The sequence below is a fragment of the Phyllobates terribilis genome, unplaced genomic scaffold (genome assembly GCF_046119375.1).
Source record: "Phyllobates terribilis strain yellow unplaced genomic scaffold, ASM4611937v1 Scaffold_2__4_contigs__length_985480577, whole genome shotgun sequence".
Lineage (NCBI taxonomy): Eukaryota > Metazoa > Chordata > Amphibia > Anura > Dendrobatidae > Phyllobates > Phyllobates terribilis.
Window position 1 is genome coordinate 796,913,637 of NW_027362762.1, and position 24,748 is coordinate 796,938,384.

The 24,748-nt window shown below is 46.7% G+C and overlaps 1 protein-coding gene across 2 annotated transcripts in view; it reads right to left on the bottom strand.

Moving 5' to 3' along the window:
- SH3KBP1 (SH3 domain containing kinase binding protein 1) overlaps window positions 1-24,748 on the bottom strand; it is a 464,745-nt gene that overhangs the window by 373,725 nt on the left and 66,272 nt on the right. For both annotated transcript variants that reach the window (XM_073667463.1, XM_073667464.1), the window contains exon 2: window positions 5,360-5,517. In XM_073667463.1, coding sequence (XP_073523564.1) covers window positions 5,360-5,517 — 158 coding nt within the window. The remainder of the gene's footprint in view (window positions 1-5,359; window positions 5,518-24,748) is intronic.

Consider the following 24,748-nt stretch of genomic DNA (forward strand, 5'->3'; position numbering starts at 1 on the left):
ATAATGACATCAAATAAAATAATAGACACAAAAATGAAAAAGTAAATAATAAAAGAGAGACAACACTGATATGCACACAAAAATGACAAAAAATTACAATACCCAAAAAAAAAAAAAAAAAAAGGCTTATAGTCCATAAACTTGTTGATAACAGCAGTGTCCCAAATTCACAATGTATATGATAAATACACTGGAAAATAGTTAACAAGCTATAATTTATAAAGAAGGCTGATATTGATTTTGTCAGTAAGGGTAATAAAGAAAAAAACATACAGTGGCTAGATGAAACTCGAGAAACTCAATTGTTCATTGATACCTCCAGGGGCTAGGGACTCGAGCCAAAAAATCCACCTCGCCTCTCGCTGTAAAATTTTGCGATCCCAATCACCTTGACGAATTGGCATATCTACGACTTCTATTGAACGAAACGTGAAAGAATTTAAGTCGCCTCCGTGATGCAAATTGATGTGTTTAGCTAGGGGTGTATCCCTGTTGTTACGGATATCCCCCAAATGCTCTCCAATACGGACCTTAAATTGTCTCCTAGTCTTCCCTACGTAATCTTTAGGACAGGTACAGGTACAAGCTGATATCTCATAAAAACGGACGTTAGTTTACTGAGCCCATTTTTTTGTTTATGTGATTGCTACGTGTAACGGGCTATTCTCTATTGAGTCCATTTTTGATACTGTATGTGATTGGCATTTTGCGGGCGACAGTTGGTTAAGTCTATTTTGTATAGTCGATTACTATCTATAAGGGGCTATTTTTCATTTAGTCCATTTTTGATACTGTATGTGACTGGCATCTTGTTACTGTATTTGACGCCTTGCAATTTATGTATCATTTTTTATTCTTATCTTTCATTTTTGGTTACACGGGGATATAGGGATAGCTTAGCCTTACCCACTGACGAGTGGGGATATTAGTCGAACCCTTAGGGTAAACTGTATACTTGGCCTCTATGTGGGCTATTATCTACTACTAGGGTGACCTAGGGCAATTTTTGAACCATGCCATAGGCACTAATGTAGCTCCATACCATCAGAGATGCAGGAACTCTGCGCTGATAACAAGATGGATTATAATTTTCAACTGGTGAAAATTCATAATCTTTAGTTGATGGCACAAAATAATTAGCACCTATGGATTATGTAATAACAAAGGCGTAATGGCAAATAATGCATATCGATTGATCAAAAAACAACGATCAAACGCCCAAATCTTTATACCAGGGGTCCTCAAACTACGGCCCGCGGAGGACTTTTATCCGGCCCGCCGGGCTATGGGCGGAGGAGAGGGGAGCGATGTCAGCGCCCGCCCTTCTCCCCAGCTTGCTCAGGGCCCCGGCAGCCCGATACTTACCTCTCCCCGTGCCTCCGCAGATCCGCTGTCTTCCTGCTCTGCGCTTCCTGTGACGTCTCAGGTCAGAGGGTGCGGTGACGTCTTTACACCGCGCCCTCCCAAGTGCAGTCACAGGCAGCGCAGAGCGGGACGACGCCGCCGCGACGCTGGAGTCCAGACCAGAGTAGAGCAGCGGCAGCAAGTGAGAAGTGAGGTGAGTATTGTTTTTCTTTTTTTTTTTTAATGTATGGAGGCATAGGTCATTATATGGGGGGGGTGACATCCTGCAAGGGGTATAATATGGGGGGGTGACATCCTGCATGGGGCATGATATGGGGGGTGACATCCTGCATGGGGCATTATATGGGGGGGTGACATGCTGCATGTGGCATTATATGGGGGGGGGGGACATGCTGCATGTGGCATTATATGGGGGGTGACATGCTGCATGGGGCATTATATGGGGGGGTGACATGCTGCATGGGGCATTATATGGGGGGGTGACATGCTGCATGGGGCATTATATGGGGGGGTGGCATGCTGCATGGGGCATTATATGGGGGGGTGACATGCTGCATGGGGCATTATAAAGACAGAGGAGTGATATCCTGCATGGGGCATTATATGGGGGGGTGACATCCTGCATGGGGCATTATATGGGGGGGTGACATCCTGCATGGGCCATTATATGGGGGGGAAAGGGACATCCCAAGTGCAGTCACAGGCAGCGCAGAGCGGGACGACGCCGCCGCGACGCTGGAGTCCAGACCAGAGTAGAGCAGCGGCAGCAAGTGAGAAGTGAGGTGAGTATTGTTTTTCTTTTTTTTTTTTTAATGTATGGAGGCATAGGTCATTATATGGGGGGGTGACATCCTGCAAGGGGTATAATATGGGGGGGTGACATCCTGCATGGGGCATGATATGGGGGGTGACATCCTGCATGGGGCATTATATGGGGGGGTGACATGCTGCATGTGGCATTATATGGGGGGGGGACATGCTGCATGTGGCATTATATGGGAGGTGACATGCTGCATGGGGCATTATATGGGGGGGTGACATGCTGCATGGGGCATTATATGGGGGGGGTGACATGCTGCATGGGGCATTATATGGGGGGGGTGACATGCTGCATGGGGCATTATATGGGGGGGTGACATGCTGCATGGGGCATTATAAAGACAGAGGAGTGATATCCTGCATGGGGCATTATATGGGGGGGGTGACATCCTGCATGGGGCATTATATGGGGGGTGACATCCTGCATGGGGCATTATATGGGGGGGAAAGGGACATCCTGCATGGGGCATTATATGGGGGGAAAGGGACATCCTGCATGGGGCATAATATGGGGGGGTGACATGCTGCATGGGGCATAATATGGGGGGGTGACATGCTGCATGGGGCATTATATGGGGGGGGTGACATGCTGCATGGGGCATTATATGGGGGGGTGACATGCTGCATGGGGCATTATATGGGGGGTGGCATCCAGCATGGGGCATTATAAGGGGGGAACAGCCTGCATGGGGCATTATAAGGGGTGGAACAGCCTGCATATGGCATTATAAGGGGGAAACAGCCTGCCTATTGGGAACATTTACCTGCCCATTGAGGACCTATGCTGCCTATTGGGGATATTTACCTGCCTATTGGGGATATTTACCTGCCTATTGGGGACATTTACCTGCCTATTGGGGACCTATGCTGCCTATTGGGTACATTTACCTGCCTATTGGGGACCTATGCTGCCTATTGGGGATATTTACCTGCCTATTGGGGACATTTACCTGCCTATTGGGTACATTTACCTGCCTATTGGGGACCTATGCTGCCTATTGGGGACCTATGCTGCCTATTGGGTACATTTACCTGCCTATTGAGGACCTATGCTGCCTATTGGGGACATTTACCTGCCTATTGAGGACCTATGCTGCCTATTGGGTACAGTTACCTACCTATTGAAATACCGGTTGATTTAACTTTACTTGTTCTTCATTTTAAATATTGTATTTGTTCCTGTATTGTTTTTTTTACTACAAAATAAGATATGTGCAGTGTGCATAGGAATTTGTTCATAGTTTTTTTTAAAAACTATATTCCGGCCCTCCAATGGTCTGAGGGACCGTGAACTGGCCCCCTGTTTAAAAAGTTTGAGGACCCCTGCTTTATACTATATAAAAAATAATTTTATTTAATTTATATATTAAAAGATTGGAATACAGACAGATGAAACACAGGTGCTGCAAAAACATACAATACATAAAAATACAGGACATGCAAAACCCCCTCTGTGAGACCCACATAAGACTATTTGTCCATATGTATCTGCCACTATGTAATCAACAAGTGTTCACTATGGTCTCACTAGTATAGATCTTGGATATTATATGTCAGAAATATGGCAGCTGATTAAAATGCCCAGTAAATGCTAATAGTCACTAGATAACAATACATTGGTTTGCACATACTTAAATAAATCAATATTACCATACCAAGGCACAGGACCACAGGATACAGGAGCTCACAGAGGGGCCATGCGTCCACCCCAACGCACGTTTTGGCGCAGCCTTCTTCAGGGGGCTTCTTCTTGACCCCCCTGAAGATACATATGGACAAATAGTCTTATGTGGGTCTCACAGAGGGGGATTTGCATGTCCCGTATTTTTATGTATTGATAAAAATGCATTGTTTTTTGATCGATGGATATGCTGATAACAAGCTGAATGGTCCCTCTCCTCTTTGAGTCCACAGGACATGGTCTCCATGGTTTCCATAAAAAAATATTTCACATTTTGATTCCTCTGACTACAGAAAAGTTCCATTTTGCCTCAGTCTATTTTAAATGAGCTTTGGCCCAGAGTAGGTGGCTGTGCTTCTGGATTGTATTTGGTTCCTTCTTCAATGCATAATAGAACATTAAGTTGTATTTGTAGATTTCATTTCAGTGTTCACAGACAATGATTTCTGGATGTGTTCCTGATCTATGCAGTAATTTGAACAACCAAATGATGCCGTTTTTATTGCAGTGCCGCTTGAGGGCCTGTAGATCATGAGCATTCAGTCTTGACTGTCGGCCTTGTCCCTTGTGTACACAGATTTCTCCAGAATCTCTGAATCTTTTGATGTTATTATGTTTATATTATATTTTTCTGAAATTGTTCCACAATTTTTACACGCAGTTGTCGACAGATTGATGAATCTCTGACTATCTTTGCTTCTGAGAGACTTTGCCTCTCTAAAAAGCTTATTTTATACAGTCAAGTGAAAATTGACCCTCCCGCCGTTTTCACTAGTATCACTTACTTTTCCAGCCTTTTTATTAACCCTGCCTCAACTTTTTTGAGATGTGTTGCTGCCATCCATTTCTAAATGAGTTAATTTTTTTCAATTGAAATGGAAAAGGGTCTAATTTTCAACTTTTGATCTGTATTCTATGTTCTGTTATGAACAAAATATGGCTATAAAGATTTCCAAATCATTGCAATTTGGGGTGAAAGACTGCCTTTAAGACGGTATGCTGACACATATCAGCCAAAATGACTTTCTTGTAGCCCTGGTTCTGTGGACATTGTCTAAAAAACACAATGCTGCTTCTACAATTCCACTTGATTTAGGAGTGGCTGCAGTTAGCCACAATTTTTACACTTCACCATGTCACAGTTACATCGAACCAGATTGCTAAGATATGAGGTGTCGTTTGTTAACGGCAATAATTGTTCTAGTTCCACTGTGACCTCCCTAACTGTGAAAATAATGTTGTTGACTTTGCAAAAAGAAGCTACCGACCACAAATCGTAGACAGGCACAAGGACAGCTCAAGCCGATTACCATATTTTTACTGGCCTCTTAAGAGTAGGAGCTGTAGGATCTTAACCATAAGAGCAGCAACAGCCACATTTTCATGGGTGGAATGGAGTAAGGCTTTAAGAAAATTTCCTATCGGCTATTCCCATTTTTCACTTAAACATTTTAGTCTTCTAATTTTCTAGAGAAATATATAGTAGATACTCACTCTCACAAAGTTGTCAGGGAAAAGTCCTCTCCTTCCTTTCAGCTCTCCTTCCCACCAACCGCCATCTTCTTTTTTGATTTTGGTGATGAGGTCACCTGCCACAATAGTCAGCTCGTCGTCATGCTGAGCCTTGTAGTCAAACTCCACAATCGCATCCACTGCGAAGAAATAAATAATCAAAATGAGATAAAAGTTACAGGAATAAAAATATTTCATTATCGAACTAATCCCTAACAGTAAATTATAATAAAACTAAAGAATAGATCTGTACTGTAAATCTTAAAATTAGGGTATGTTCACACATGGCATTTTTGCAGCGTTTTTATGTGTGTTTTTCACCAATTTACGGTATTTGAATGGATGAAAAGCGCTACAAGATATAATTGACATTTATCTTGAACAAACTTCATTGCAAGATATACTGTATATGAATAGAACTCAGCAACCTCCTTTATCTTGCATGTGCTGTATTCAGATTTCTACGTGCTTGTTTGATGAAAACTTTCAGAATTCCTTTCAGACTCAAAGTCAATGCAAAACTTGAACTGCTAATTGGCATTCAAGTTTTCATTGAGTGTGGTCTATACATCACATTGTGTAAGAAAAAAACTAGCAGGAGCTCAGCTCTTAGGAATGTGTCGGACAACGAGCTTGTTGACTGTAGAATTGTGAATACAGCTCTGAAGTATAATACAGCACAAAATAAGTAATGTATTTACACAGTGATTCAACTGTTTATTTAGATTCTTCTTACGTATAAACTATAAAATGGTGAACAGTGTTTGAAAGGTTCATTTATATATTAATTGCCACCTATTCAAAAAGACAAAAGTGCAAAAGTGAAGGATTTATAGAATAAGTTCTTGCTGATAGTGATATCATTTTTGTAACCAGCCTATATGGAGGCGCTTGCCTTGTTTAGTTAACACCTGCGTCTTCAGACAATTCTTGTAACTCTGGGCAAATGTTTTATTCTTTAATTAGTGATCGCAGGCTTGTGTTTTCCACAAAATCGTGCTGATCTTTTACACAAAAAGAAAAACACAATACAATTTTTTTTTCTATAAGCTTTTTCAATTTAAAGGGGTATTCCCATCTCCAAAATCATATCCCAATATGTAGTAGGTGTAATAATAATAATACTGGCAAATACCTACAATTAGAAATGTAGTATAGTTTTTCTGATTCGCTATGTTTCTTTCCTCATGTGCAGGCATTGCAGGACCTTAGGTATCCATGGTTACGACCACTAGCAACTAGATAACTGTCACTATATCAGTGGTCATAACCATGGATATCTAAATCTATACTACATTTCTTATTGGAGGTATTTGATAATATTATTATTACACCTACTACATATTGGGATATGATCTTGGAGATGGGAATACCCCTTTAACTCTGTGTGATTAGTGTAAGGCCAACTTGTAAAATGACATTTATATGACTGCACCTATCATATTCCTTTCCAACTGATACACCGATGCCTCTACCCCTGTGCCAGCCGTTACACTGGTTGCCCATCCGCTACAGAGTTGAATATCAACTTATCACTATCACCCACAAAGGACTCCATGGTTCAGCATCACGTCACATCTCTTCCCTCAGTCTACCACCCTACCCGTGCACTCCGTTCTGCTAATGACCTAAAACTAACATTCTCAATAATCCAAACCTCCCACTCCCATCACTTGTTGTGCGCTGCGTCAATTCTTTGGAATGCACTACCCCGGACAATTTGATTAATTCCCAATACCCACAGTTTTAATTGTGGCCTAAAAATGCATTTCTTCAGACTGGCCTATCGCCTCACTTCACTTATCTAACTATCCCCGCTTTGCCCACTGAAAATTTTGTTCTAAATCGGGGCCCTCATAGCATAAGTTCACAAGGCTATGCACTTAATAGCCCTCTGTGTCTGTACTTGTACACATACTCGCTGGAAACCGGTTCATGCAGCGTTATTAAATATTATATTGATACCTTTCCTGTCCCTCCTATTTCCTCATAGATTGCAAGCTTGGGAGCACGGCCCTTGCTCCTTTTTGGTATCTGAGTTATATGTTATCCTGTAACATCTTTATTGTCTATTCAAGTCCCCTCTAAAATGTAAAGTGCTGCAGAATATGTTGGTGCTATAGAAATAAAAATCATTATTATTGTTACTACTAGTGCCGAGTCTGAAATTTGTGGTGATGAAAAAGGGTTTATATTGTGAATCTATGGGAAGGGGATGGGGGCCAACAATGATAGTATTTCCTTATCGCATTATATATCATCTAATGGAAGCAGAATTCCTCAATAAGATTTCTACCTTCAGAACTTTAACTTTACTGTCATGCACAATTTTGAAAATTTACATTTTAGAGAAATGCAAAACATAACTATTAAAGTGGGAAACAGATAGAGAATTATTTAAAGCAGTGAGACATTGTACATGTATAGAAATGTTAAATCTCTACAACAAAATTATTTTTTAAAACCAAGCATAAAATAGCTTGTAACATATATAAAAATATCAGGAAAGTATGCATCATCTTTCAAGAGATTCCATACCCACATAATGAGGGAGTCCAAATCAAATAGCCCAGGTTGTGGCTCATGGAAACTGTACAGTAGCTTTGCTTAAAATGAACATCAATAAATTGGATTATGTATTCATTCTGAATGTTTGCACAAGTTCTGAAATCTGCTCATCAGTCATTTCTACAGATAATAAACACACGCTTCTTCATAGTTCTAAGTGATACTGTTAAATTATAAATGAAGCCGTGTACAGCCGTACATGCCAGACTTTACAGACTGAACGCTGTCTTAATATAATAAACAATTTCATAGCAAGTCTGCCTGGCAGAAGAAATTCACTATGTAGCCATGTTTATATGAAATTGGATTGTACGAGCTGTCAATGTTGCCAAATTTATAAGAACTTTGCAAATTTTATATTGCACTTTAAAAAGTTGGTAAGTTTAAACAGGTTTTCCCCACAAATGGAAATAGGTGGTAAAAGTCCTGCTAGGATCCCTAGGAATTACTAGAACAGGTGCCCTGATCCCCCTTTTTGTCTTTTTTCTTTTACTGCTTTGCAACTGAAAGGAGTGGCATGGTCATGTACTGTATGATTGCTGCCGCTCAATGACATAACTATGGGACTGACTGAGACTATCGAGCATGGGGTCATGAATTAACATGCCATTCAATGCTAACTGCAGTGAGGAGGAAGAGGAGATCAAGACTCCCCCATTCTATTGTTGGTCTTAGCAGTGCGACAACTGGAAATTATGATAGGTAATAAATGTTTTGGATTTTTCTTAGGGAAAATCCCTTTAACATTGTTTGATTTGAGCTATCCCTTTTTTTTATAAAGACCTCTAACAATGAGCTCATCACAACGCATTCACGACTAGGTCCCACAGTGATGAGATGTGACCTGTTGGGAAGGTAAATCTGTTGGTTTTGACAATGAAACTTTCCCACAGTAGCTGGATGCCCAATTTAAAATCATCAGTGATAAATCTTAGTCATATTCTTGGCTCCAAAACAGAGTTGGGCAATATACTGGTCGGTTAGTGTTAATACGCTGCTAAAACACCTAGATATTTCCAATTTGTATTTTGAACCCATCTCTTCTTCCAGAGAAACCCATTACCCACCTGAAATTGGAACACATGAATTATGACCATTGCTAAAAGCTGATGGGAGTCTCATACCCCTTTTGGCTGCTAATACACACTCTGCAGCAGCATCCTCCACATGCTACCTGTATCTGCCTTACGACTTCTAGATGTTCTTCTAACTCCACAAACACTAGCTTTCTTTATGAAAAAGCTTGGCATCTCCTGTATTCAAAGGTGTTTTAGCTATATTTCATAGAGTGGGTTTTTGATCAACAGATATTTTCGTATGCGGCAAGAAATCACAATACTAATCCTACAAAGTAATGAATAGCAGAAAATCTCATTAAAAGATAGAATTTGTATTAAATCATTAATCAGAAGCATATTATTAGATGAATTTACATCTAATAAAAAAGTTAATGTAGTAGAGCACCTTGTGCTTCCATAGTGGTCTATATGCCCTTCAATAGAAATGACAACATGATGCTGAAGTTGATGGAACCTTTAAAGGCTAAAACAGAATGCTTATATTTTATATTAGTGAACTTTAGTCTGGGGTTACACAGCAACCTTGGCCACGACACAGGTCATGTGGCCAAAGATTGGTATGTGTTGCTGATACACCTCTGCGTAATGCAGGTGAATAAGGTCACATTGTGATCCCTAGGTTACGGCGACAAGCAAATCGCAAAAAGTTGGACCTAGTTGTATTTGTTGTGACTTGCTAGTCGTGGTCACCGTACCCTAAGGGTCACAATGAAACCACATTCACCTTAATTACACAGTGATTCAGCAGCAACATATAGCAATATTTAGCTGCATGACCCATGTCACAACTAAAGTCACCGTGTAGCCTAACTTAAATAAAATTGTAATTTTCATTCTTGCATAAATTTTCAGACCTCCTGATACGGAGTCTCCAGCCTGATCCAAGTTTCAGTCTTTTCTCTTGGGAGAGTGGATCTCCAAGTAATAAAAATTGGATGTGAGGTCTGTGTGTATCCAGGGTGCTGCGGTCTTCAATTGCTTTCATGTAGCAGTACAACTCTAATCAGATACTTATTTCCCTTTCATGTGATTTCCTTCTTGTTTATAACTTATTTTCCCTGTCCTTCCTGAGACACCTTCTCTCCTCTCCACAGAAAAAATCCCTTCCCTCCTGCTATTTCTAACACTGAGAGGGAGGGGAAAAAGCAGAGGCTTCTCTAGGGGGGGGGGGGGGAGCAGGCAGGGCATGTGCGAAGCTGGCAGTGGGGGCGGTGGGGCCAGCTAATGCAGCGGACCGAAGCGTTTCCCTCGGCGGCTGCATCCTGCCACTCCTCGTCGGACTGAGAGTCGGCAGTTCTCTGAGCCGGCTGTCAAGCTGGCAACCGGCTCAGAGAAGCTGCAGCGCACCGGCTCCCAGTGTGCCATTGTACTCTCATACGTCTTCAATAGTATCTACTGCGAGTGGGGATATTTACTGCGTGTGTGGGGGTATTTACTGCGTGTGTGGGGGTATTTACTGCGTGTGTGGGGTGTATTTACTGAGTGTGGGGGGGTGTTTACTGCGTGTGGGGGGGGTATTCACTGTGGTGGGGGAGATTTAGTGTAATGGGGGTGAGGATGATTTGAGGACACAAGTTTGGGGAGCAAAGAAGGGACCGGTGCAGACACAATATGGGGAACGGGAGAAATTTGAAGACACAATATGAGAAGCAAGGGGTGAGATGGGGGGCATTGTATGGGGGGATGAGTGCAGACACAGTATGGTGAGTGGGGGTATGGGTGTGGACACAGTATGAGGAGCGAGGGTGATGGGATGAGTGCGGACACAGTATGGGGAGTCGGGGGGATTTGTGAGGAGGCAGTATGTAAAGTGAGAAGCGTAATGTGTGAGGAGACTATTCAGGGGAATAGTGTGAGAAGACAATATGGGGGAAGAAAAGTGTGAGTGGCACAGAATAGAGACTGGGTAGTGTGGGGGATAGCATGGGGGGACAGTAAGGGCACAGCCAGGAAGGTACAGTATACCAATGAGGGGGAGTGTGGTGACGGGGCATAGTATGGAGACTGAGCCCTATTTGGGGGATCCAGTGTGAGAGGACATTGTCAAGAGGGGGCACAGTATGGAAAGGAGGGGGCAGTGTGGAGAAAATGTACCATAAGAGGGACAGTGTGTGGGTCATATTTTGTGTTGGGAATATAATGAGGGGCAATTATTTATTCAGGGGCTCAGCGTAGGGCAGATATTTTTATTCAGGAGCATTATAATGACACTGCTATCTTTCAGGGTATCGTGTGGGGTTGTGCTGCAGAAGAACCGAGAATATGGAAGTCTGCAGAGATGAGATGTGGATGAGAAAACTCATCATGGAGTCTGGACAAGATGGAGAAGAAAAGAAAGAGAACGACTCCAGAGCTAACGTCATCCATCAGGTACCTGAATGTAAATGTTATTTGTGATACTGACTAATGCTCATATTTTTATTTATGTTAGGAGCATTAAAGGGATTGTCCAAGTTTGTGATGAATCTGCAGTCATGCTATGTGACTTCGGGCTTCTGAATTCTCACATTGCACAATGCATGCTGTCAAGATTCTCTGGGGCCGGTGATTTGCATATGTGTCACCCTACCTGGATGCCACAAGTGTAATAAAGCTGTGTCTGAGAGCAAGGGGGAGGTTCTCTGGTCAGGGGAACATTAGCATGCAATGCCTCCTGTCTCAGGCCAGTAGGGGGAGCAGGCTGCCCCTAGAAAAGCTGGTACTGGGGACAGGGTTAGAGAGAACTGGATTGCCTGTCTCAGCTCTGAGACGTGTCCCAGAGTGGAGCAGGGACAGAAAGTTGTGTTGCACCTAAGAGGAAGTGTGGCAGAAGGAGAGAGCCACAAGCCAGAGACAAGAGGCGAAGAGAGCCTGTCTTGGCAGAGAAAAGACTTAATTTTACCAGACTTTGGTGTCTGAGGCTGGAAGGATTCCACATCCCCCAGCAGAGAACCAGTCCGCAAGGGACTGTACATTCCTTGGCCTAAGAAGCCTGGAGGCCCTGCCACAACCGAAGGGACCAGTAAAGCCGTACAAGGCTGGGAGCAGAAAGGAACCCACGTCGCAGGCCATACAGGCGAGAAAGCACGGAAAGCTCGGAAACGTGGGCTGTTATCCTATCAGGAGGAGATAGTCAGAAGGAGCGCAGAAAGCACGGTAGGCCTACACCCTCACCCTGACCAGGGCCAATTTCCCCGTTGCTCTCAGACATCCAGGTCCCCTCCTAGCTGGGACTGTTTGTGGGTCAGTTTACCTGTTTAGTAAAGACCCTGGACTGCAACCTGTTGTCTGTGTGCTCCTTGCTCCTCCAGCACTACCATCACTCCCACCATCCACTATACTGCCCTGGGGCCGCACTCTTCCCGTGGGGAGTCACACTACCATAGCTGCACACCTCATCAGCCCCAGCGGTCTGCATGCAGCGGCGGTTCCTAATAACCGCAATCCACGGGTGGCGTAGTCGGACATAATCAATATAACGGACTACCATTGGCCTGACCACCCTGAGCCACGGAACCGGGTCGCCACTACTACCCCCATCGTCTCCCTATTGCCCGGATCCGAGTGCCCCACGGCCCAGGGGGCGAGTCAGCTTTGGCGTAGTCGGCAGGATTTCGTGCCCGCAACCACCGGGTACTGCGTGCCTGAAAAAGACTTTTGTAACTTACCTGTGGCGAAGTTTCCCGCCATCCGGAGTCGTTTCCCGCCATCAGACGCCATCTTGGACCGTTTCCCGCCATCCGGAGCCGACTCCCGCCATCAGACGCCATCTTGGACCCTTTCCCGCCGTCTTCTGCCGTCTTCCCGCCATCGGACGCCATCTTCAGGACGCCGCGCGGGAAGAAGAGGGGCGTGGACGTCAAAACCGCGCGAGATCCGAAGCTCCGCACCACGCACCTACGCTGCGCAAGGTCCTGGAAGGGAGAGAGAGCGACGCTGACGTCATCAGGACGCGACGCCAGGTCCTCGTCCATAGCAGCAGCAGCGGAGCCGCGGCCTACAGAAGAGGATCGTCGGAAGGTAGGCCACGGTCCACTAGGGGGGTAGAAAGATGTCGGACACAGAGGCGCCCACTACCACCAACGCAGCTGCAGCAGCGGTGATGCCCTTTTCCTTGCCCTACATCCCTGGAGCGGCCTGGCTGCCCAAATACTCAGGGGAGCCCCATGCCCTAACTGACTTCAAGGAAAGACTGTATAGTTTGTTCCAAGTTTACCCCCTGACAGAGGAACAGAAGGTCAGCATATTGACAGGGCAGTTAACTGGCGCAGCCCAAAGGGAGGTAAAATCATGGCCCATTGAGGAGAAAGGGACTGTGAAGGGTATTCTGGCCCGGCTGCGGGGTACCTTTGATACACGTACCTCCGCTGAAATTAAAATGAGGTTCTATGGATGTAAGCAGCGGGCACAGGACAGCATCAGAGACTATGCCCTAAATCTGCAGGAAGCCTTGAGGGCTATTCAACAAACTGACCCTGGCAGTGTGCAGGAAACCGATAAGCTGCTAACAGAGCAATTCATAGAGGGTCTGCTGTCCAGCACCCACAGGGCCCAGCTGCGCCTCATGTTCTTCCAGAACCCCGACCTGACCTTTGCCCAATTTAAGGACAGGGCCATAAGGGTGCTCCGTGAATCTGCAACCAGTGGCGCTATAAACCCCCGGCGCCCTGCTATCACCTACCACCAGGAGGCGGCGCCCTCCTCTATGGACTCCGTGGAGACTGATGCACATGCCCTGAACCAAGCCCCGTCGAAAGGCCTGCACCACCAAGTCCAGGAGCTGACCAGGAGCGTCGCGGCGTTGACCAGGACCGTCCAGGCGTTGCAAGTGGACCCGTCAAGACCCATCAAGCTGGCTTCAAGTCCGGAGGATGTCCCGTGGCGTTGACAGAGGAGGATCCCGTCGTTCCGAGGGAGGCCCACAGACCGCTACGCAGAGGATGGACAGCCCATTTGCCGTCGATGCAACCAGCCCGGACACATTTCCAGGTACTGTAATTTAAACGGGTCCAACCTGGGGCAGAGGGCCGACCCCCAGGCATAAGATCACCAGGCCCTTATAACTGGGGTGATAAGTACGTTGGGGGGCGCCCGGTTTTACCCGTGGTGTTGGACGGTATCCCCATGAGCGCCTTGCTGGATACTGGGTCGCAAGTAACCACAATCCCTTATGTACTTTTTAAGCAGTATTGGACTGATGCTGATATCACACGGTATCCAGACAGTAACTTGAGCATCATCGCCAGTAATGGCTTACCCGTGCCGCAGATGGGGTTCAAGGAGATGACCATTAAAATTGGTAAAGTTGAACTGCCGGCACAGGGAGTGATTACTGTGGACATTGACCGTCATGAAAGTCACCCTAAAATAACTGTGAGTACTAACATAATTGAAAATTGTCTTTCAGAAGTAATTGTAATTCTACAACAGGTGGCGGTGAATGCTAGTTCCAGCCAACAGAGAGTCCTCAACAAGGAGATAAAAGCCCTGATGAGACGGCAGCAGGTAGAACTGTCTGGTGGTGAGATCGGTAGCGTAAGACTCAGTGATCCATTCCCCATTTCCATGCCTCCCAAAAGTGAAATGATGATCTGGTGTCGGACTGCAATCGGGTTGAGAGGTAGAGACTACCAAGCCATGGTAGAACCCGTGTACTCAGACAGCAGGCCCACCATTTTGACAGCCCGGGGGGTGGTTGATGTCCGTCATGGGAGGGTGCCCGTCCGCATCCTCAACATTGGGGAGAGGGAAGTACACTTACCCAGGTACGCTACACTCGCCAAACTGTTTGTCGTCGAACACAAAGCTATCAGGGCCGTGGAACCCTTGCCTCCATCTCCACAGGCGGAGGGTAATGGCTCCCAGAAACAAAAGGAGGACTGGTGCCAGAAACTCCACGTGGGCGGTGACTCCACTCCCCTGCACCAAAAACAAGGAGTCTACCGGGTGGTACGGGAGTACGAGAGAGTCTTTAGTAAGCACCCGCTAGACTTCGGCAGAGTAAAAGGGATAGAACACCACATCCCCACAGGGAGCCATCCACCAATAAAAGAGAGGCACAGACCTGTACCCCCTGCACATTATCAGAACGCCAAGGGCATGCTAAGGGAGATGAAAGAAGCTGGGGTCATTAGAGACAGCTGTAGCCCCTGGGCAGCCCCCTTGGTTCTGGTCAAAAAGAAAGACGGCACCATGAGAATGTGCGTGGACTATAGACAAATCAACCGTATCACCCACAAAGACGCATATCCGCTGCCTAGAATAGAAGAGTCTTTAGCCGCACTAAAATCTGCTAACTTCTTTTCTACTTTGGACCTTACTAGCGGGTATTGGCAGGTTCCTGTGGCAGAGGCTGACAAGGAGAAGACCGCCTTCACCACCCCGATGGGACTGAGCGAATTCAACTGTATGCCTTTCGGGCTCTGCAACGCACCAGGGACCTTCCAGCGGCTGATGGAATGCTGTCTAGGGCACCGAAACTTCGAGACGGTCCTCCTTTACCTGGACGACGTGATCGTCTATTCGAAGACCTACGAGGACCATCTCAAGCACCTGGCTGAGGTGTTCGAAGCCCTGGCAGGCTATGGCCTGAAGGTGAAACCATCGAAGTGCCACCTGCTGAAACCAAAGGTCCAGTACCTAGGGCATGTGGTAAGCGCGGAAGGAGTGGCCCCCGACCCTGACAAGGTCACGGCAATCAAGAGCTGGCCAAGCCCCTCGAACATCAAAGAGGTGAGACAGTTTCTCGGGTTGGTAGGCTACTACCGAAGGTTCATCCCCGGGTTCACTAAGATGGCAGCTCCTATGCAGGACCTCCTGATCGGACAATCCAAGTCCAGAAGTCAAAAGCCACCCTTCAAGTGGGATAAACCGGAAGAGGAGTCCTTCCGCCAGCTAAAGATGGCCCTCACAGGGGATGAGATCCTGGCCTACCCTGATTACGGCCAGCCTTTCATTCTCCACATTGACGCCAGTAATGTGGGACTGGGAGCCGTACTGTCCCAAAACCAACAGGGCAGAGAACGGGTGATCGCATACGCCAGCCGGAAGCTGAGGCCCACCGAGAGGAACCCGGAGAATTACAGCTCCTTCAAGCTAGAATTCTTGGCGGTGGTGTGGGCCGTGACGGAACGCTTCAAGCATTACCTGGCCTCCGCAAAGTTCACCGTGTACACGGACAACAACCCGTTGACACACCTGGACAATGCAAGACTGGGTGCCCTGGAACAGCGGTGGATGGCCCGTCTCTCCAACTATGACTTCGTGATCAAGTACCGGGCAGGCAAAACCAACGCCAACGCGGACGCCCTATCAAGAATGCCTCACTTACCTGAAGGTGGCGAAGACCCAGAAGAGCTGGAGGAGGTAGAACTCCCCGCGTTTCACCGGTATGGAGCCGCTCAACACTCTCACCACGTGAAGGAGGAGGATCTAACAACGGTGATGATGAATCCCCTACCTCACCACAGCTGGGCCGGGACCCAAGATAGTGACCCTGCTGTCCGCCTGGTGAAAGATCTGCTGACCCGGGAAGACGCCCGCCTAGATCCAGATGCCCCAGAGGAAGCCAAGCAGCTATGGAAGGAAAAGAGCAAGCTGTTCCTCTACGAAGGCAAGTTGTGCAGAAGGATTGTCAACCACCGGACGCACGAGCTGACCTGGCAAGTCGTGGTCCCAAGACGGGATGCAGCTATGGTCCTGGGAGCTTACCATGACAGAGCGGGACACTTTGGTTGGAAGAAACTGGAGTTCCTGCTAAGAGGAAGATTCTTTTGGGTCGGCATGAGAGGAGCTGTAGAAAAGTGGTGCAGAGACTGTGGCCCTTGTCACCTGAGGAGGAAGGACCACACCAGCCAGAAGACACCCTTGAGGCCCATCGTCACCACGCAGCCTCTTGAGCTGGTAGCTCTGGACCACGTCAAATTGGCTCCAAGCCGGTCCGGATACATCTACGCCCTGACAATCGTGGACCACTATTCCCGTTTTCTAGTGGTGGTCCCGGTAAAGGACTTGACAGCCCAAACAGCGGCCAGAGCCTTCCAGCAGTACTTCTGCCGTCCACATGGGTATCCGGAACAGGTCCTGACAGACCAGGGTCCAGCGTTCGAAGCTGAAATCTTCCAGGAGTTCTGCAACCTCTATGGCTGTAAGAAGATTCGTACAACGCCTTACCACCCCCAAACCAACGGGATGTGTGAGAAAATGAACAATATAGTCATTGATCTACTGAAGACGTTGCCCCTGGAGGAACGCAGCCTGTGGCCAGAAAAATTGCCGGACCTGATAGACATGTACAACAATATCCCGGTGAATGCTACAAACTGCACCCCGGCTTACCTGATGCGAGCTAGACCAGGTAAGCTGCCCGTAGACCTGGAGATGGGAGTCCTAATACCTGAGGACACCTCCCCGGATGCGGACTGGGATACGGAAAGGCAACTGCAGTACAAGAAGGTACAGGAGAGTGTGGAGAAGAGCCTGGCCCAGGTGAGAGAGAAGCAAGAAAGACTCTTCAATCAACACGCCCCTGCTAGTCCCCTAGAGCCTGGTGAGCAAGTCCTAAAGCGAAAAAGAAAGCTACATAAGTTGGACGACCAGTGGGAAAGGGAACCCTACACCGTACTGCAGTCTGATCACGACAACCCAAAGGTGTGCGTAATCACCAAGGACGGAGGAGAAACCACTAGTGTCGTCTCCAGAGACCACCTCAAAAGGTGCCCCGAGCAACTCCGTAGTGCAGAAGAGGATCAGAGTGACCTTGAACCCGCAGAGGACAAGGACGAAATGATCAGCACCGTTCTCGGAGAGTTCCCTCAGTCCTGGACTCGCATAAATGATGCCATAGTGGTACCTGTCCTGCATTTCCTGCAACCGGCCCAGCAACAACCAACACCAGAGCCGGAAGGTGAAGAGGAGCAAGCGGTTCCAGAGGCAGAAGAGCCTGTTCCAGCAGCCCAGGAGAGTCAACCCTCTGCTGACAGTGAGCCTGCCATGCCTGCGGTAAGCCAAAGAACCCGCAGACAGCTGCCTGCCCTACCTGTACATTCAGCTGGTAGCTGTACCCCTAACGCTAGTGGGGAAAGCCAGGTTGGTCCACCACCAGACAGTGGGTTAAGGAGGTCAACCAGGAGCACAAAGGGACAGATACCCGCTCGCTGGAGAATATAGAGTGTACTAAATTGTAAATAACCTTGTTGCCAAATGTTGAATTGTTTGCCAAGTTACATGCATGTTCGGTAATTCTGTGTTTCAGTCTCTTGCAGCAACCGTAAGGACTCACAGGTTATGGACTTTTTATAACCGGGACCTTGTATGGACTGCGTTCGGAGCCTAGCCCAGGAATGAACTAAGACTGTGAAGGACTTGGGGTAGGACAGACCCCCACCTGGTTAAGGCTCCCCGTTGTATTGGTGATATGGACACCCGGTCACAGACCACACTGTGACCTTAAGAACTCAATCTGTGCGTCGTTTGTCTATTAGTGTTTTATAGTTATGCATATTGTCTTTGTTTATTGTTTAGTCCCGGAGTACTAAATTTCACTAGGGGGGAATGTGTCACCCTACCTGGATGCCACAAGTGTAATAAAGCTGTGTCTGAGAGCAAGGGGGAGGTTCTCTGGTCAGGGGAACATTAGCATGCAATGCCTCCTGTCTCAGGCCAGTAGGGGGAGCAGGCTGCCCCTATAAAAGCTGGTACTGGGGACAGGGTTAGAGAGAACTGGATTGCCTGTCTCAGCTCTGAAACGTGTCCCAGAGTGGAGCAGGGACAGAAAGTTGTGTTGCACCTAAGAGGAAGTGTGGCAGTAGGAGAGAGCCACAAGCCAGAGACAAGAGGCGAAGAGAGCCTGTCTTGGCAGAGAAAAGACTTAATTTTACCAGACTTTGGTGTCTGAGGCTGGAAGGATTCCACATCCCCCAGCAGAGAACCAGTCCGCAAGGGACTGTACATTCCTTGGCCTAAGAAGCCTGGAGGCCCTGCCACAACCGAAGGGACCAGTAAAGCCGTACAAGGCTGGGAGCAGAAAGGAACCCACGTCGCAGGCCATACAGGCGAGAAAGCACGGAAAGCTCGGAAACGTGGGCTGTTACCCTATAAGGAGGAGATAGCCAGAAGGAGCGCAGAAAGCACGGTAGGCCTACACCCTCACCCTGACCAGGGCCAATTTCCCCATTGCTCTCAGACATCCAGGTCCCCTCCTAGCTGGGACTGTTTGTGGGTCAGTTTACCTGTTTAGTAAAGACCCTGGACTGCAACCTGTTGTCTGTGTGCTCCTTGCTCCTCCAGCACTACCATCACTCCCACCATCCACTATACTGCCCTGGGGCCGCACTCTTCCCGTGGGGAGTCACACTACCATAGCTGCACACCTCATCAGCCCCAGCGGTCTGCATGCAGCGGCGGTTCCTAATAACCGCAATCCACGGGTGGCGTAGTCGGACATAATCAATATAACGGACTACCATTGGCCTGACCACCCTGAGCCACGGAACCGGGTCGCCACTACTACCCCCATCGTCTCCCTATTGCCCGGATCCGAGTGCCCCACGGCCCAGGGGGCGAGTCACATACATACAGTCACATGCTGACTACACATGCGTGGACTCAATGAAAATGAATTGAGTGAGGCCGGACACGTCTAGTCGGAATGTGGCCAGAAGTATACAAATCTCATACTTGTGCAAGGGAGACTCTAAAAGTGTGCAGTGCATCCGCTGTGAGAATTCAGAAGCCTGCAGTCACATACAGTGACTGCAGAATTTAATCTCAAATCAGGACAAGCCCTTTAATTATAAAATGAAGCCCTGTAGCATGCCAATCCTAACACTGTGTAATATACTCACTGTCAGGATTCAGCTCTGCTTGCAGGTTCCAGCAGTCATCACATTTACTCATATGCGATTTTCATACTTACGCTCACGTGATAACGAGCTTCTCTTCCTGCTTCTCTGTTTTTCACTGAACATTGAGAGAATTAGGAAGAGCAGCTCATCGGCACGTGACTAAGTGTGCAAATCGCGTATGTGCTGAGGTGTGGGGGGCGCCAAACTGAATTCTTGCCCCGGGTGCCAAAAAGCCTAGATACACCTCTGGGGAAAAGCACTGGGCTAAATAAAGAACTCATGGACACTGCAGCAGCATAATGGTAGAACATTTTACCAAAGGCCATTTATAAAGTTGTTTAACATTTTAGAAAGCAAATGAATAATAAAAAATTGATTGATAGTGGGAAAAAAGCATAAATTTAAAGGGGTTGTCCAGTCCAAATCGATAAGGCTGACGTCACTCTGTGTGACTGCAAACTTATGAATCCCCCAATGCACACACTGTGCACTGCGGGGATTCGCCAGTTTCTCAGCTGGAACCGGAGGATATGTATGCATTATACATACTCCCGGCCAGGGCAAGTCTAGTGGGCGTGGCCTCACTGCATACACTTGTATAGAGTAAGGCTGCGTCCCGACTAGTTACGGGGCCGTCCAGTGGGCATGGCCGTCTAGAGGGCACAGCCTCGCTCCATACAAGTGTATGGAACGAGGCTCCACCTACTAGATGGGCTCTGGTCAAGAGTATGTATAACTCATACATACCCTCCGATCCCAGCTCAGAAACTGGCAAATCCCCACAGAGCACAGTACGTGCTCTGGGGGGTATCATAAGTCTGCAGTCATTCTGTTATTGATTTGGACTGGACAACCACTTTAACTATAAATATAACATTGCTTACAAAGGTGTCCATATTGTTTAAGGGTGAGATTAACTTGTGCATTTGACTGTTACTTTCAGTGTACAACTTCTTGGCCACTATTAGAGAATATGGTGTCCTAGGATATTAGCTCAAACAAAAATCACTGAACGCATTCAAAACGCGTTGCAAGTTTTTCCCTCTTACAACATGGAATCCATTTTTTAATCTATATCTGAATAAAGTTTTACATTTTATAAGGAGCTGGAACCACACCTTTTTTATTTTCCTGGATTACCCACGTTTGGTCACAACCGAGGTCTGTGTCCCTGCATATTTTCAGCCGTAATGGTGAGCTGGCTTCAATTTTCTATTTTTATGTCCCAGGATAATAATTGTTAATATACTTTGTGTGTCCTGTTACTGTTGTGGATCCATCCATGTAGCGTTTAATGAGATTTGAGCTCATTAAAAGGTTGAGTATAGTGCAATGAGAGCCTTCTCTATAATATGTGAGTTCATGGGTGTTGCTTTTGGACTAACAATTGGATTATAAAAGAAGATACTTAAGATACTCAATACTGTTAAAGTAGTAACATTTCTGAAATCTTACAAGCCTTCAATAGGATGTGCATTCTGATATCTTACAAGCCTTCTATAGGATGTGCATTCTGATATCTTACAAGCCTTCTGTAGGATGTGCATTCTGATATCTTACATGCCTTCTATAGGATGTGCATTCTGATATCTTACAAGCCTTCTATAGGATGTGCATTCTGATATCTTACAAGCCTTCTGTAGGATGTGCATTCTGATATCTTACAAGCCTTCTATAGAATGTTGTCATGCTAGGTATGGGAAGGACCCAGCGTACGACGAGGGGAAAAGGAGGGGAAGCTCAGCAACTAGGGAAAGGGAGAGTGGAGACCCCTAGGTAGATCTTACAACACCCTGGCTCCCCTATCGTCCCTAAATAGGTTCCTCATCTATCGCCGAGCAGGATACCTTAGCCCTAGCTGACCCTGGAGCTGGGCCCTAGGTAGGGAGGGGGAGGGGTGACTACTAGTCAGCCCAAATGCAACTAAAGACAAACAAGGTAAACAGAAAAGGGGATACACTTAGCTTTGAGAAGACTCCTGAGCGATCAGACAACGATCACAAAGGAACTCCAAGAAGAAACTAGCAGACTGCTAGAACTCCAGACCTGAACAGAGGAATATACGTCTATCACCAGCGATTCTCTGGAGAGACTGGGTGTTATTTAAAGGTCCAGCAAGGGTGTGTTAATTAGCAGCAGAAAGTGGAGGTCATCGCTGGTCCTATAGAAGGAAGGATGGTGAAAGGATCAAGAAGGTGTCTGCAAGGCCAAGCGCAGTGACCTTCTACAGCCGGATCCAAAATGACTGTTTGTCACACCCGACACGCCCGTGCCAGTACCACCCCTTCTACGAGTGGCCTCCAAACACTCAGGACCAGGTTTCTCTGAATGAGGCATGGAAAAAACGAACCAACCTAGGGGCATTCACCTCAGATGCTGAAACCCACATCCTTTCCTCTGGATGATAACCCCTCCAGTGCACCAAGTACTGAAGGGAAAGACATTGAAGAAGACCAACCGTGATTGGGGGTGGCGGCAGGGGGGAGGACTCAAGCGGTATCAGATACTTCTTGAGCAGAGACCTTTGAAATACATTTTGGATCTTAAGAGCCTAAGGTAAGGTAACTCAAGACAAAACGCTGTGGCGGTTATTTTTTAGGGGTCAATAAATGTAGGTCCCAGCTTCCAGGAAGGAACCTTCAACTTGATATTCCTGGTAGACAACCACACAAAGTCATTCACACTTAGGTCCGCACCTGGCAAGCTTTTCCTGTCAGCCATGCGTTTGTATCTGTTTCCCATGATCTTCAAATTACTTTAAACCCCCCCGCCACAGAGAAGAGAGCGACGAAGCAAAACGTTCCTCCTCAGGAACTCCCGAAGCTCCTCCCCCACTAAAGGTACCAAACTGTGGATGAAAATCGTATGCACCAAAGAAAGGTGACCTGCCAGTAGATTCTTGGCAATGGTTATTAATAGCAAATTCGGCCAATGGTAAGTAAGATGCCCAATCCTCCTGGTTTTCGGAGACAAAACACCTGAGGTAAGTCTCCAAATTCTGATTAATGCACTCGGTCTGACAATTCATCTGAGGATGGAAGGCAGAAGAAAAAGACAACTGCACACCAGTCGAGTGCAGAAAGCTTTCCAGAATTTAGAAACAAATTGTGTTCCCCGATCTGACATCACATCGGAAAGAACCCCGTGAAGCTTCACAATCTCATTAATGAATACCTCAGCAAGAGTTTTGGAGTTCGGAAGTGCCGGTAATGAGAAAAAATGAACCATCTTACTGAACCTATCTACAACCACCAGGACCACAGTCTTGCCTGTGATACTTTAGAATACGCGTAAATACTGCAAGAAGACACATCTTCAACCACATCCGGATGCAACCGGGGCCACCAAAAACGATGAGAAAGGAGGTTCGCAGTTGCCTTACCATGTGGATGACCAGCAAGCACAGAGTTGTGATGTTCCTTAATTACTTTACGCCGCAGATTAGATGGTACAAATAACCTCCCCGAAGGGCAGGAGGTAGGGGCGCCCCCCTGAGCCTCCAACACTTCTCCCTCCAGGTCAGGGTACAAAGATAAAATGACTACCCCCTTCTGCAAAATAGGGGTAGGGTTCTCATGGTCACCACCACCAGGGAAACTCCGGGATAAAGCATCAGCCTTGATGTTTTTAACCCCTGGAAGGAAAGTGACAATAAAATTGAACCTAGGAAACAACAGAGACCATCTAGCCAGCCTAGGGTTGAGATGTTTAGCAGACTGAAGATATGACAGGTTCTTATTGTCTATGATCACAGTAATAGGATGGACTGCCCCTCCACCCAATGTTGCCATTCTTGAAAAGCCAATTTAATCGCCAAAAGCTCCCTATTACCCACGTCATAATTTCTCTCAGCCGAAGATTGTTAGAACCCTCCTGTTAGTTTTTGTTCTATTTTGTGGTCACGTGACCTGCTGCCTATTTATTCCAGCTCCGCCCTTCTGGACTTCAGTGTTACTTTGACTCTTAATCTAGCCAGGTGCTTTGTACCTATCTCTATAGTTTGCTTGGTCCTTGGACCTCTAAGTACTTTGGTCTGTTTGTCTTTTTGCTCCGCTACAACTTCTGCTAGGAGGTGTCCAATTTTGTCCCAGTCCTTAGTACTTTTAGGGACCCCTCCCTTATATCTATAGGTCTGCGTTCAGACTAGCTGAGGACGAAGGCGGGTCTGTTCACAAGGAACAGGTTGCCCGCTGCATCGTAGGGAATCAGCTTAGTCCTATTGTAGGGACAGTTTTCCCTATCTTTCCTTAGTTCTTGTAGCAAATCATAACAAAGATAATGTTTTGGAAACGAAAGCACATGGACGCCATTTACCAGGGAACCGACCCTGAGACAACACAGCCCCAACCCCCACCTCCGACGCAACAACTTCTACAATGAAAGATTGAGAAACATCGGGTCGACTGAGTATAGGTGCTGTGGCAAAACAACTCTTTAAGGAGGAAAAAGCCTGCTGGGCGTCATTCGACCACTTAGAAAGATCGTACCCCTTTCTTGTCATGTTAGTGAGTGGTTTCACAATTATCAAATAATTTTGGATACATTTCCGGTAAAAATTAGTAAAACCCAGAAAGCGCTGAAATGCCTTCAGGTTCTCGGGACGGTCCCAATCAAGTACAGCACGGATCTCCTCCGGATCCATCTGAAAACCCGAAGATGACAACAGATACCCCAAAAACTGCACCTTCTGAATGGCGAAAACACATTTCTCTAGTTTGGCATATAGTGTGATATCTCTTAATATCTGTAGTACCTGTGTAACATGACCCTGATCCGTCTCAAAATCAGGTGAGTAAACCAAAATATCATCCAGATAGACCACCACAAACCTGCCCACTAAATGATGGAAAATATTGTTTATGACATGATGGAACACCACAGGTGCATTGGTCAGACCAAAA